Source organism: Equus quagga, chromosome 5 (assembly GCF_021613505.1).
Source record: "Equus quagga isolate Etosha38 chromosome 5, UCLA_HA_Equagga_1.0, whole genome shotgun sequence".
NCBI lineage: Eukaryota > Metazoa > Chordata > Mammalia > Perissodactyla > Equidae > Equus > Equus quagga.
The window spans coordinates 48,509,995-48,525,384 of record NC_060271.1 but is presented as its reverse complement, the minus strand read 5'-3'; the positions used below and the strand labels follow the sequence as shown (position 1 = coordinate 48,525,384).

Sequence of the window (15,390 nt, the reverse complement as noted above, 5' to 3'; positions counted from 1 at the left end):
CAGATGCCCTAGACACAGATGCCCCAGACACACATGGAGACACTCCAGACACAGACGTAGACCCCACCAAACACACATGCAGACCCCCTGCACACAGACGCAGACCCCCTAGACACAGATGCAGACCCCCAGACGCAGACCCCCACCCGACACAGAGACACAGACGCCCCAGACACAGACGCCCCAGACACAGATTTAGACACACGTCCCCCCAGACGCAGACATCCCATACACACAGATACAGACATCTCACACAAAGATACAGACCTCCCCCACACAGATGCCAACCCCCTAGACACAGACGCAGACCCCCGCCAGCTCGCCGTGCTCTTTGCTCCTGGGGAGAAGTGGAGGTGCCCCAAAGAGACCCTGTCCCTCTCCATTCCCTTCATGCGCGCCCTACACGAGTCCAGACAGGACTCAAGCACCCCACTGACTCTCGCACAGCCCCCACTCTCCCTCCAGGGGGAGGCCCGTATGGGGGGTGAGGAGCAGAGCCAACCACCGTGGGTCCCCTGGGGTCAGTGACCATCCAGGTCCCAACAGAGCGGGCACTCCCGTTGGCAGAGCAGCAGGTCCCGCTGGGCACAGCGGTGTCTGTGCACCCTCATCCCGTGTCCTGACTCCAGCTTCAGCAGGGAGCACGCAGGCCTGGGCCTGTCACAATGTGGGGATGGCTGCGCCCCACACAGAGCCTGTGGCCTCGCCTCGCACCCTTCTGATGAACAGAACACCCCACGTGACCGACTTTTTAGTGGCAAGTCCACCTGAAGGAAGATGGGAGCAACCGTTGTTCCACCTTCCCCACTGCAGAGACAGGAGCGACGGGACGAGCACAGACTTGCTACATCTACCTAGGGCCTGCAAAGGGACCTTGTTTGGAGAAAAGGTCTCTAAGCTCTCCCGGATTTAAGGTGTGCCCTGAACCAATGGCAGGTGTCCGTGCATAAGAGGACACACGGAGACACAGAGACGAGTGAGGCAGCCACATACAGGGACCCCGGCAGCACCAGAAGCTAGAGAGAGGCCTGGGACGGATGCCCTCTGAGCCCCCAGAGGGAACCAGGCCCCGTCTGTGGTGTGTAGTGACGGCAGCCCCAGGACCCAGAGATGTGTGCTGAGTGTCCCCTGAGGAGACAGGGCCACCACGCTGTGACTCACGAGCTCGCCTCCCAGCCCCACACCAGCTGCTCTTCACCTCCAGCAGGACGGGCTCACCCCAGCCTGGAGCGGGGAAGGGACTTGTGAGGAGCTCAGGAGTGCTAGGACAAGAGCCGGACGGAAGGCTGAGGAGCAGACTCCACACAGCTGAGGGGACGCCAAGGGGACTGCTCCCTCCAGATCCAAAGGGAGGACTGACCGCCACGAAGCTCTGGATCCAGGAAGGATATGTTCCCACCTCAGACGCACCCAGAGGAGACAGATGCCAAGATGGACAAGCTTCTCAAAGCAGGTGGGGGCAGGGACAGGCGGCTGGCAGCTCATGTCCCCAGAGTCACCCCAGAAGCCAGTGTACCACATCACCAACACTGGCAAGAGGAGGACAGAGGCCTCCCAAGATCCCCCAGGTGCCTCTAAAGAACACCTTCAGGGGACAGCCTGAACCAAGGGACAAAAACCACGCGTGAGAAAGGCAAGCAGCCCTTTAGAAAGAAAGCCATTGTGCCCAATGTATGGGGTCTAAAGAGGACAGAATCCAGTGCTGGATACATCCTGTGAGCCGGGAAGGGCTCCGTGCAGATGGGGCAGGAAGCAGGTGAAGGAGTCAGACGTAAACAGCCCCCACCAAACACAGCCGTCGGGTCCCCACGTGGGTCACAGGGTATGCAGCCTCCCAGGAGGTATGCTGAGTCTCGAACCCACATCAGCAGAGGGGAAAAAAGAAATGAAAAATGTAGATGAGGGCCGGCCCGGTGGCGCAGCGGTTAAGTGCGGACGTTCCACCTCTCAGAGGCCCGGGGTTCACTGGTTCGGATCCCGGGCGTGGACATGGCACCACTTGGCAAGCCATGCTGTGGCAGGCGTCCCACATATGAAGTAGAGGAAGACGGGCATGGGTGTTAGCTCAGGGCCAGTCTTCCTCAGGAAAAAGAGGAGGATTTGGCAGCAGATATTAGCTCAGGGCTAATCTTCCTCAAAAAATTAATTAATTAATTAATTAATAAAAAATGTAGATGAGTTTAACTCACTTCTTACCATAAAAATTCAGACTGGCTCACAAAATAAAACTTAACTCTGGGGCCAGCTTCAAGGCTGAGTGGTTAAGTTCACACGGTCTGCTTTGGTGGCCCAGGGTTCACGGGTTCAGATCCCAGGTGCAGACCTACGTACCACTCATCAGCCATGCTGAGGCAGCATCCCACATAGAAGAACTAGCATGACCTACAACTAGGATATACAACTATGTACTGGAGCTTTGGGGAGAAAAAAAGAGAAAAAGAGGAAGATTGGCAACAGATGTTAGCTCAGGCATAATCTTCCTGAAAAAAAAAAAAGCTTTAGAAAGACCAGGACCAAAGGGCAATTCACTGGTGAGTCCCCTAAGCGTATAGGAAAGAGGCTGCGCCAACTCCCTACAACCTCCATCAGAGGATGGCAGAGCATCAGCCCCACCACAGCCAGACACAGGCATCTCGAGCAAGAAGCTGCAGACCAGCACCTCCCATGAACACAGATGCAAAAGTTCTCAACAAAATACCAGCCATCAAATCCAAGGACGTACAGGAATTCCACATCACGGCCGCGTGCGACTGCCCAGGTGTGCCAGGCTGGTCCGACACTGGAGAAGTGGTCAGTCCAGCCCAACACCTCGACAGGCTACAGAGGAAAACCACATGATCACGTCAACAGAAAAAGCATCGACAAAATCCAACATCCATCCATGACCCAAAGTCTCAGTAAACTTGGGAGGGAGGGAACTTCCTCACTGACAAAGAGCATCCACAAACACCTACCATGACCATCGGGCCTGACGGTGAGAGACTCAAGGCTCCCTCAAGACCAGGGACGAGGGAAGGACCCGCGCTCCATCGCCTGGAGGCGCTGGGTAATGCAGGATCAGGGAGAGGACGAGGTGCGCTGAGCGGGAAGGAGGGAACCAACGGTGTTTGTTCACAGATGTCATGACCATCTAGGTAGAAAGCCCAGAACAATCCACAAAAAACCCTGGACCTACAAAGCGCATAGCCAGGGTTGCAGGACAGAGTTAACCCACAGAAGGCGTGGCCTTCCACTACCAGCAAGGAACCTGTGAACTGGGATTAAAACTAAAGAGCAGATGCAGCCAGAAGGAAGGCAGGGACTGCAGTCCTGCTGGGAAACAAGGGAGCCCAGTCCTAGGATGTCACCCACAAGGAGGGACAGCCACAGCTCCTCTAAGGACACAACAGCAGTGAGCATGTGTGGACCAAAGAACACGGCGTGGCAGAGGAGGGAAGGCCAGCGGGGATGTCAACCAGAGGCCACAACACACCCAACGTGAGCACCAGTGGACGCAGACATCCCAGACACACTCCTGCATATGCCCATCAAGAGCAGATGCCATGCAGGATGCCACACCACAGTGGCAGGAAGGTGACCGACTGCACGCGGAAAGAGCAGGAGACGGCAGCACCACACGTGTTCTGGTAGGGCCCAACAAGCCAAACCTGCCAGGGGCTGGGACCGAGCCCAGGGAGGGCAGGCTGTGGAGCTGAGGCAGAACCACCACGGTCATGGGCCCTCAGAGACGCAGGGGAACTCCACTGACTCGTGCACCACATTTCCCATCAGCGAGAGAAGGTTCAAAGGCCTGTCTCTGAAAGCTGGGGGGCAGGAGCTCCCGTCTTGGCTAAGCCCCGCACCTGCCCGCTCCAGCTCCTCACGTAGATGCCCCACCAACCTCACCAACCGCAGTGTTCTGACGGCGTCCGGGGCTGAGGACGCTCCACCTGGGCGAGACCTGCCTCCTGCTGCTTCCAGCACCATCAGCCACATCCTCCCCAGAGCCTGAGCCCCCTCGAGGCCGCCTGCTGCCCCCACCCAGCCCCTGAGTCTGGAGGGGTCCAGGGCTCTAACTGCCAGACCCTCAGGAGCACTAGGAATCAGCATCGTCAAGCACGGCCACACACACTCACACACAGCCGTGCTGGCCGCAGGAACCTGGGCACTCACTCTCCTCGTCGATTTTCAGCTCCTCGTTGTTCTTTATCTTCTCAGCAACTTCTCTCTCGTTGTGGCCTTTGCTTGCCAAAAACTTCACCTTATACTCGTCCCACGAGACATGGCCTGAAAGAGCAGATCAACTGTTAGGATGTCTAATGGTTTTTAAAGACATTTGAGGGCCGGCCCCTGGCCGAGTGGTTAAGTTCGTGCACTCCACTTTGGCGGCCCAGGGTTTCACCAGTTTGGATCCTGGGTGTGAACATGGCACCACTCATCGGGCTACGCTGAGGCAGTGTCCCACGTGCTACAACTAGAAGGACCCACAACTAAAATATACAACTATGTATCAGGGGCGCTTTGGGGAGAAAAATAAAAAATAAAAATCTAAAAAAAAAAGATATTTAATTATTTTAAGACATTTGTCAGAAATCCTTGTGCTACGGGCAGCTGTAGGGGCAGCAGCTCCACACATCCTGCCAGGGCCACAGGTCTCAGGCGGGGTGGTCAGGGTCCAGCCCTGGGGCCTCGCCTGCAAAGCGGGGGGGAAAGTCTGTCTCGTGGGCACTGCCAGTGCAGGCCCCTCCTGGTTCTCATGTCCTCCATCCCCAGTCCCTCAGCATGGGGCCCCCTCTGCCCTCCATGCTCCGCCCTTCTTGTGGCAGCCTCGGCAGTCAGGGTCAGGGTGGGTGGGGCGGGCCGTACCGTCGCCGTCGGGGTCCACAGCCTGGAAGTGCACCTTGCTCTCCGCGATGGCTTCCTGGAAGTGCTCGGCCGTCTTCTCCATGATCCAGTGCTGCATCTCCTTGGCACTGATCCTCCTGTCGGTGTTCACATCCACCCTGAGGGGGGACAAGCCATGTCAGACAAGGCTCTGGGTCCCTGATGGACAGACGGACAGAAGGATGGCCAGGGCTCCATAGGCAGCCATGAAACCACCATGAACAGCGACAGACTCCACCCAATGGTGACACCAGAAACATCGAGGGATGTTGGGGAGATGCTGGGGGACACAGTGGCATCAAGAGATGTCAAGTTTGCTCTGTAGCTGCCGCTCAGCCTCTACCCCATCGGTCGGGACAACTGGGAAGGTGAACGGACTCTTCCCTGGCTGCAGGATGGCAGAGCGTCACCCAGTTCCACAGAGCCCTCGGCATGCAGGCCCGACGGCTTGCCGCACACGGCCAGAGCTGAGACACCAGCGTGAAGTCACGTGTACTGTGTACACAGACAGCTAGGCCGAGAAACAAGTGTGTGCACATACAGTATGCAGGGGCTAGCACATGGTCACACACATACATGGGTCAGCAGTGCTCGTGTGAATACACTGGCTGGTGCACACATGTGTGCATAGGTTGGCACACGCACTTATGTATACACAGGTTAGTTCGCGTGCATATATTATGCAGCTCTGCCCCGAGAGGACCACGGGCAGTGACGGCCCCTCAGTGGCGTGCCCACCCAGGGCCAGAGCCTGGTTTCTAAATGCCATTCTCCAAAGAAACCAGGGCTCCCCAGAGAAACGGCTGATTCCAGGGCTGAGACAGGGACACAATGCGATGAACCTGGAGCGTCTGGCAGTGCTGGACAGACAGCAGGATGGGGACACGTCACAGGCACAAGGGGCACATGAAAGAGCTCCCGACAGCCAAGCTGGGACAACGTGAGCAGCAGAGGAGACAGCACAGCGCTGCACCACAACCCAAGCAGGCAACACACATGGCGAGTCCATCCTGATCCAAGTAAGTGACCCGTCGGTCAACACACAGGGGAGGAGAGGAACCCTCTCCACAGAATTCCAAACAGCACTCGGCTCTTCCCTGCGGGAGGCAGACCACCCCCAGAGCCCCCCCCAAGGCTGGGCTGCTCAGGGAGCGGCTGCCAAGAGGACAGGGGGGACGGGACAGGGGGCCTCTACACAGGAGACACCTGGCCACACCACCTGAACCAGGCGCCCCAGGTCGACACCTGATACGATGTGACCAGAGGCCAGCTCACCTCTGGGGCTGTCTTTCCCCAAACCCACAACCCCAGTCTAACCCCGAGAAAGCACATCAGACAAACCCAAGATGACAGACATTCACAAAAGCCCCGGCAGTCCTCCTCGAGACTGTCAAGATCATGAAAAAAAGGAGCGCCCGACACACCGTCACAGCCCCAGGGGCACAAGAGAGACGTGACCCTCGACACAGTGTGGATCCTGGACATGATCTGGGGCAGAAAGACGACGCTGGGGAAACGCACGAATCTGAAGTCTGCAGGGCAGTAACAGTCGAGTAGCAGTGCTGTCTCTTAGTTTTGACAAATGTGCTGTGGTCATGTCAGACGTTCACATTAGGGAAAACTGGGCTATCCTTGCAACTTTTCTGAAAATCTGAAACTACTCCAAAATAAAAAGCTTATTTATGTTGTGGCAACACTAGTTCCATTTGTTCAAAACTAGGTCCTGAGCCACATATGCCCTGGGGGTGGGGAGAAGTAGGGCCATCAGCCGCTGGCACATTGCAAAGCGCTGGGATACCATGTGGCCCGTGGCAGCAGCACCAGGAAGCAGGAACAGCTGTGGGTGGAAGGTTGTGTAGAAACAATGCCGAGTGAAAAGACAAACATGAGTCAGATACTCCCTGACCGTAACCCATGAAGGGCGGACATGTAACCAGAGGCACGATGTGGACAGAGAGACTAAAGGGAGGCAGCGTGTGAGCCAGCGGACACCTTTCCCCTTGGCGTCAAAGCCTCGCTGGTCCAGCTTTCTGCATTTCCAGGTGATCCTATCTGGGCATCTGAACCTCAATCCCACCCCCACAGAGCTGGCTGCAAGGGCAGCCCTGTCACCAGCTCTCTCTGAGCAAGCACCCCGCTCTCTGCACTCCAAGGCCCAATGGCTCTGCAGAAGCCCCCACCTGCGTGTGCACCAGCCAGCAGGCACCTAGGAGGCCTGTAGGTCCCACGGGGCCAGTGAGTGCAGCAACAGGTGGGTGCGGCCTGGAGACACCTGCACACCAGGCCCTTGGGGCCCTGCCAGGTGTGATATTCAGGTGAGGCCACACCCAGAGTGGGGTCTGAGCCGCACCCTCACCGTCCCAGCCTCACTGTGGCGCCAAGTTCCATTGCGACACCCACCTGTGAGACACCAGCCAGGTGCAGGCAAAGAGCTGACCCTCAACTTTACACACAAGAGCAGAGTGGGAGAGCAGGAAAGCACCTGCGACTCCATCAGGGAGGAAGGACTCCACTCACACCTTCGTGCCTCGGCAGAGAAGGGCCTGGAGACCCCGAGGCAGCTCCTGCCTCCCCCCTCGGCCCTTTGCTCCAGCGGCACAAACCTGCTCCTGGTGCTGAGTCTCCTCACCCTCCCTGGATTCTGCCCAGCCTGCCACCTGTCCAGCAGGCCCTGCCTGGCCCCCACCCTCTGCTCACTGGTCCCTCTGATTCCCTCCCTCCAAGCCCCACCCCCATCTACCCACATGCCCTGGGCTCCACGCCCAGAGCAGGCGGGAAGCATCTGCTGCAGGTTCCATGGTTGACTCTGAACCTGTTTGAGGGAAGATTCCTTCTCATGTACCTTACAGCAGGGGAGGCGTTCCCCGGGTGAGCAGCCACTGCCCTCAGGAGGATGCTCAGGCAGCCCGCAGTGCTCCTTCGCAGGGGCCTTCAATCCCCAGGCTGCCTGTGTTCTTTGCACCATGCCCTGGCCCACCAAGTGGCGCAGCCCACCCTCCACAGAAGGTGGCTCTTGAGCACAGGGACAGATGACCCCGAGAGCCCCAGCGGGAACCCAGCGGCTCTTGGTCAGCTGGCTGAGTCATTACCAAATTAAGGGTCCCAGAAGCAACCTGAGCCTCATTTTTTTTTTTTAAAGATTGGCACCTGAGCTAACATCTGTTGCCAATCTTCTTTTTTCGTTTTCTCTTCCCTCTTCTCCCCAAAGCCCCCCAGTACATAGTTGTATATTCTTGTTGTACGTCCTTCTAGTTGTGCTATGGGGGACGCTGATCAGGACCATGTCTGTGCCCAGGATCCCAACCGGCAAAACCCTGGGCTGCCAAAGCGGAGCACGTGAACTTAACCACTCGGCCACGGGGTGGGCCCTCCTGTGCCTCACTTTGGGAGCTGAGGGTCCACGCACACAGCCTCCTTCTCGCACCCACTTCTCCTGCCGTTTTAGTCTCAGTCAGCCCACTGACCCCAGACTCTCCTGTCTCCAACTCCTGCCCGCAGCAGGCGGCGCCCCCAGAGACATCACGGCCGGGTGCACACAGCCCTTCACGCAGGCCTCCTGTGTCCACCTCTCCCGCCAAGACCCGTCTAGGGGAAGGCCCATGGGGCAGAGGAGACGAAGGGACAGGCACCCCAACCTCGTCACCTGCCATGGGCCTGCCTCCATCTGAGCACAGAGAAGCCGCCTGCCACCTGGTGGCTCAGTTCACAACTTCTTTTCTCTGCCCACTTGAAACAGCAACCTTTACTTCAAACGATGGTGGAACCTGCAAGCCAGACGAGGCTTTAGCATATTCCTCTACCAACAGCCATCAGTTCCCCCAACGGGGAGAGGCAGCTGTCCAGGAAGGCAGCCTGCTGGCCCCGTCTCTGGGCACCATAACCTGCCCCCAGCCTCCTGGTGGCTCCTCCTTTCTCCTGAACTCTGAACCTGGCCTGGCCCCAAGTCTGTGGTGGTCCTTTCTCAGATGTCTCAGCCAGTGCCCAGGCCTGACCCTCTACCCCAAGGACGTCTGCACACCTGCCCAGCGCTCCTCCTGAACTCCACTTGATGACTGGGGGTCTTGGTGTCCTAGCTCTCCCTGCAGGTGCCTCACAGGCAGTCTACCCACCCTGCCTTACCCCTCCTCCTGCAGCTGCTCAGGCCCTGCCAGCCCCCCTCCACGATACTCAGCCTGGCCTGCCACAGGCCCACCATGCAAGCAGCCAGAACAGGCTGTCCCGGGACGGCCTTCTTATCACGCCCAGGAGGCGGGGCTCTCTACACCCTGTTTCCCAGCTGAGGCCGACAGGTTCAGGCAACAGAGCCCAAGTCCAGCTGTCAAGGGACCCGTGCTGAGCTCACACCCTAGCCTTGAGGCCCCTCACCTCCTTCGGGTGGCTCCAAAGTCCCAGACCACATGACTAGTGTGTGCTCGTGGCCCTCGTGACCCGTGCGCGTGCTTGCAGCCGGCACATATGACCTGTGAGTGTGCTCGCAGCAGCTCCCACGAGAAAGTCAGCCCCATGGTGGAGTTCCCTTCAGTCTCCTTCACGGAACAGAGAACCACGAGTCCCGGGTCCCAGCATGTGACCCTGCAGCCACCATGCCACCCACACCAGGAGAATCTGGAATCCACCAGGCCTGTGCTGGGCAGGGAGCCCCACCGAGCCGCAAGACCCTGAGACCTGCGGACCTGCCCAGCCCCAGCACACAGGCTACGTGTACTTCAACCACAGTACACTCCAGGCGAGCAAACTCACGAGATCCTAACAGCCCCCAGATCTGGCATTCTCACACCACTACATCCTTGGAACACCACACAGCCCCGAGAGCCTGTGAGCTCTCTCTCCTCTGCCTGGTGCCCCAGGCCCATCCTCACACCTTCCCCAACACCACCGTGCACAGGGCAGCCAGCTTTCCCCAAGTCCCTCGAGGACCCCATCCCTGCTCCCCGTGGGCCCAGCTCCCCGTGGGCCCTGCTCCTCATAGGCTCTACCCGCCCCAGGTCCTGCCCCCTCTGGGCCCTGCTCCACCACCACCCTGACCTGTCCCACCCTATTCTCTGTGACTAGCATCTGCCCCCTCTAAGCAACAGCCCTCGAGCCCCAGCCTTTTCTGGACTCTCAGCAGGTACCTGGGAAAGGAAGAGCCCCTGCAGCAAGGTTACTGTGACTCAGGGTCCCAGCAGGTCTCACTCGGCCCTGGGAGCCAGGCTGGAGGAACTGCCAACGCTTCCTGATATGACTGCACAACTAGGCGTTCCCAGGGTCGTCAGCACAGACCCCACAAATCCAGATGCAGGCGCTGACTGTGTGCAGGCTGGCGTACCACAGTACTGGTCATCCCAGCTCTCCCTGAGCAACAAGCTGGCCATCTCAGGACCCGCCTCCCTGGGGGCTGTGACGGTCAGGATGACCCATGACCCAGTGTATGTGACCCTCAAACAGGGTTCCAAGAACCATGGAGCAAAAGCTCGTCACTGAGGACAGAGGTGGCCCGAGGAACTCAGGGACACGAGAAGGGAGGGCAGAGGCAGGGAGCGACCACAGCCCTGCTCCAGGCAGACAACAGTGAGATCAGGGCTCTGGGCCAGCAAAACCATAAGGGCATGCGCCCCGTCCACTCACTCTCACGCTCCTTCACGTCGTATCACAGGAATTTCCAGACACATGGAATACAGCAAATTGCCACACGTGCCTCTCACCAGCCCTGGAACCCACACAGCCCATCGGCTCTATGCACCCACTGCAACCTGAGCCCTCCCTACACCTCACAGGTCACTGCCTCCTGCCAGGCCTCGTCTAACTGGTCTTGTGACCCACTGTGACCACTCCCATAACCACAGCGGATGGAGCTGGAGGCCACTGTGCACTATGGCCCCACGCGGGGCAACGGGCCTCTTCCAGGCCACCTGCAGCCCTCCCGGCTGTACGGTCCTGGGGTTGCCTGGCAGCCCCACGCTCAGGTCCTCTGAGGCCCTGCCGGCCCGGTGCACTGGCTCAGGACTGCACGTTCCTCAGCTCAAACATCGCAAACTTCACCACCGTGGTCGGCCAAGAGCAGGCAGCACAGCCCCCTCCCCTACAGCACATCATCGAACGGGTCCCTCGACATCTCCCACCCTGTGTGAAGCCAGGACTGGACCAACAAGGCAGCAGATGCCAGCCATCCCGCACACACCTCACAGCTCCCCGGCCTGGGCACCTACTTGGAGAAAATGACCATGAGCTTCCTCCTGCTCCTCCGTGGCTCCGCATCCTCCTCAAACCCGTCCGTGTCCTTCCCCAGGAAGACCTCCTGGTGGAAGTCCTTATTGAGATGCCCGTCCATCTCCAGCTTCACCCCGTTCAGGTGGTCCGGAGGCAGAATCTCATTCTCCTCCCTGGTGCCCATTCTCTCCCGAACAGATGAGTGGTTGGCAGGCCGGGCAGACGCGTCCATCAGAAGGATGACCCCTAGGAGCCAGAGGCAGTGAGGAGTCCAGCTGCAGAGCAGAGGCTGCCTGGACACCATGGCCACCTGGGTCCAGACTGCAGTGATCTGCAAGTGTAGCCAGGAGCTGGAGAGAGAGAGGAAGGGCAGGTGAGGAAGTGAGGCCCAGGATCCAATCACAACCCCCTACCACCCCAGGCCCTGCACAAGGCTCCATTCCCAGAGCAGCTGCAGGCCAACAGCCCACGGCTGCCAGACCCCAGGGGGCAGTTATGGTCTACAAGGAGGATACAGAGATCATTTGCTGGAGCCCAGCACACGCTTCACTCAAGAGAAGTCCACTTTGTACCATGAAACAGAAGTCCTGGGTTTACAGGATCCATACTAGGCATGGGTTTCTTTCCTTCTTCAAAGACACAGGTTTCCAGCTCCTGTCTCTCCTGCTCAGGTAAAGCAGCCCCATCTCAAGGGCTGCCTGGCACCAGGAAACCTGCCCCTTCTCAATGCCACAGCACGGTCTGTCTCAGCCCCTCCTGGCTGACCCTCGAGTCACGATAATTCACTCTCTGGATCCCAACTCAGCAATGGTGAGCTGTGACCTTGACTAAGTCACCTGACCTCCCCAGCCTCAGTTTCCCCCTATGAAACAGAAGCCTCTCCCCGACCCCAAGGCTTTGCAAGGACTGGGCCTTGTGCCAGCAAATGCCCAAACCCACCAGCAGAGCACCAGCCCCCTCCCATCTTCCCACGTCGATGATCCCTGTGGGCACAAATAGGCACACACGCACAAGCACAGCAAGTGCTCACATATACACATGCACATGTACACACATGCATGTGCCACATAACAACATTTTGGTCAACAATGAACAGCATACACGATTCTAGTCCCACAAGATCAGTACCATACAACCTAGGTATGTACCAGGCTGTACCATATAGGTTTGGTAAGGACACTCTGTGACATTCACACAATGACGACGTCACCTAATGACACGTTTCAGAATGTATCCCCCTCGTTAAGTGACGCGTGACTGTGCACATGCCCACAAATACGTGCACACAAACACATGTGCACACAAACACAAGCACACACACATACACCTACACATGTACGCACACACGTTCTTGCTCATGTTTATGCAGAAACAGTGAAAAGCTGGAGTGCCCAGAAAGTCTGTCATCCTGCGTGTGCCTGGGCCTGGCAGCGAAGAAACAAAGCCACCCTTCTATCCACGTTGCCACATCAGGGATCCCAGGGCCACAGGCGCTCATGCCTGGCACTCAGCCACCCCAGCCACCCCTGCCCGCATCCCCTCGCACCCCAGGCTCCTTCCCCAGATCTCCTCCGAGCCGGCACAGGGGCCAGCTGCCTCCCCAGCTCCCCACTTGACTGTTCAAGGGCCTGCGTGCTTCACGATCCCAAAGGGAACTCTAGCTTCTTCCTGCCCCTAACCTGTTCCTCCCATAGTCTGTACACTTGGCAAGCACCTGCTGGTCCTTCCAGGCACATCTGAGGCCCTGTCCCCTGCAATCTCCTCTTGCAGTCTTTCTAGGGACGAGCCACAGAAGGGAAGCATGCTCACCCCAGGCCAGGGCACCATTTGCAGCCAAGCTGGGGCATGAGGTTCTGAAACCACAGTGCCCTCCATCAGGCAGAGCAGACTCCCATGCTGGCCGGTAGCACGGCCACCACACCACAGCTTGAGGGCGCATGGGGCCAAAGCCAGGGGACAGGGCTCTCCCCGGCTGCTCCGACAGATGCCACCACTTGTTTCTTTCTTTTTTTTTTTTTTGAGGAAGATTAGCCCTGAGTTAACATCCGCTGCCAATCCTCCTCTTTTTGCTGAGGAAGACTGGCCCCAAGCTAACATCCGTGCCCATCTTTCTCTATTTTATGTGGGACGTCTGCCACAGCATGGCCTGACAAGTGGTGTATTGGTCCGCACCCAGGATCCAAACCAGGGAACCCCGGGCCACCAAAGGGGAACGTGCGAACTTAACGGCTGTGCCACCAGGCCGGCCCCACCACTTGTTTCTTTGATGCATCCTTTCTACCCGACCTGGTCCTGACATCATTCCCCTGAGGGGTTCTCCTGGACACACGCACTATCTGGGCCTTCCACGAGACCTTCCTCTCTGAAATCATCTGCCTCATTCCCCTGAAGGAGTAACTCTCCCTGGGCAGCTCTAAGTTCCTCTTCCCAGGTCTGTGGGGGCCTGCATCCCCCACACCCACTAGAGCCCACCAGCTGCCCCGTTGTGCTGTGGTCTAACTGTGCCCTGAACCACGTTTCCTGGAGCCCCCGCTTGTCGCCCTTCAAGGGCACACCACCCTAGCACCTGTCACACTGCACACAGTGGGCACTCCACAGAGCCAAGTGAACAAACACGGGTATTCCTGCCACAGGAATGCATGTGCTCCAGGAAACATCAGGGTCCTGCAGACACACACACTAAACACCACGGGGCCTAGGGGACAATAAAGGCAGAGGACTCAAAACCCACACGACTCTACAACCAGAGGTCGTGGAAACCAGAAAGTGGTGCCTGGGACGGCGAGGACCCGAAAGGCCCGGCAGGCAGCTCAGGGTGTCACGCTGAGTGGAAAAGCTGTGCCCAGGCGCCAAGGCGATGCCAGTGGGGCTGTTGGGAGGCGGGCAGTCCAGGGTTACCACCTGCAGTCACCAAGGCAGGAGCCCCAGACACAGGTGCTCACAGGTGGCTTTCTTATGTGGCTGAGGACATCTTCCCTTCCTGCTGGACTGTAATGCTGTTCCTGCCGTCCCAGCTCTCCCGGCCAGGAAAGTGCTGTGCAAAGAAGGCCACTTCCTCCTGGTGTTGACATCATCCCACTGACCGTGGCCATAAAAACACGTGTGACGTCCAAACAGACTGTACTTCGCTCTCGAAAGAACAAAGTCGATTCTGATTCACTTATGTCGATAAGAAGTACACGGAATGTTATTTACACAATGTTTTGCACAAAAGGTAACTCAAAAATAGCCGTACAGAGATGGGGTGGCCCAGACGTCCTGCCCCCCGCACAGTGCTCGTTTATCCCGTGGGCACAGACCGGCCGGGGGGCGCACGTTGGTCCCCAGCCCGCCCTCACGCTTCGCGCCCGCCGCGGGCTCCCCTTGTAGACGGACCGTGCCGGAGGCGCACCCCCGGGGGGAGCCAACGACGCCCTGGAGAAGACGCAGGCGAACACACGCACGGCTCCCGGCGTCCCGGCGTCTGTTCCGGGTAAACCGGGTTCTCGTCGCCACAGACGCTCCCTCGGAAGCTCCGTCGCGGGTCTAGGAATCACCCCGACGGCGCGATGACAACCACCACCTGCTGTCTGGATTATCAAGGATTTACACACACGACCCCAAACTCCCAGCAACCCTACTAACCGGGGTCACAGTCCCCCTTCACGGGCGGGGAGCACCAGGTCACCGCGCCGTAACCCCCGGGCCCGCCCGACTCTGGACAGCCGGTCCCTCGGCCTGTCCGGCGGCGGCGTTCGTGGGGCCGGGCAGAGGACGCGGTGCTGGGCGGCAGGCCTGCAAGCAGCCCCGAGCCCCCTCCTAGTGCCCGGGCCGGCCACTCCCCGACGGCGGGCGGGCTGGCCGCGCGGGCCCCGGGCCCTCACTCACCGGCCGCCCTCCCTTCGCCCAGAATCCGCCGAGCGGCCGAGTGCCTGAGCACCTGTGACGCCTCCGACGCGGTGGCTAGGCCGCGGCCATCTTTCTTCCGGGAAGGGGCGGGCCGCGGGGCGGTGCCAAGGGGCGCGACCTCCCAGCGAGGACGCCGGTGCCGCCATCTTTCCTCCGGGCGGAAGGGGCCGCGTAGGTGGGAAGGCCCCCGCCCCGGCCCGGGACGCGGAATGATAAACGCGTGCGAGTGCACGTGGCCCCAGGGCGCCCAATGAGAAGCGTGCGCAGGGCCACGTGACCCCAGGCCGGCCCGCTGCCGCGCCGCCGCCCCCGCCGCTGCCGTCCGGTCCCCCAGCCCCGGGCGTGCGACGCCGCCGGCCGGGTCATGAAGCTGCTGCGGCGCGCGTGGCGGCACCGGACGGCGCTGGGCCTGAGCGGCCTGGCGCTCTGCGGCGCCGCGCTGCTCTACCT

The 15,390-nt window shown here is 59.2% G+C and overlaps 1 protein-coding gene across 2 annotated transcripts in view; it reads right to left on the bottom strand.

Annotated features, from left to right (window-relative positions):
• SDF4 (stromal cell derived factor 4) overlaps positions 1-15,070 on the bottom strand; it is a 17,919-nt gene extending 2,849 nt beyond the window's left edge. Inside the window, exons 1-4 of one of the 2 annotated variants that reach the window (XM_046662905.1) lie at positions 14,920-15,070; positions 11,052-11,402; positions 4,846-4,982; positions 4,153-4,266 (exon numbers count right to left, since the gene is read on the bottom strand). In XM_046662905.1, coding sequence (XP_046518861.1) covers positions 4,153-4,266; positions 4,846-4,982; positions 11,052-11,356 — 556 coding nt within the window. In that variant the 5' untranslated portion in view covers positions 11,357-11,402; positions 14,920-15,070. The other variant, XM_046662906.1, reaches the window with a different exon arrangement.
• Between the last annotated feature and the right edge of the window lie 320 nt (positions 15,071-15,390).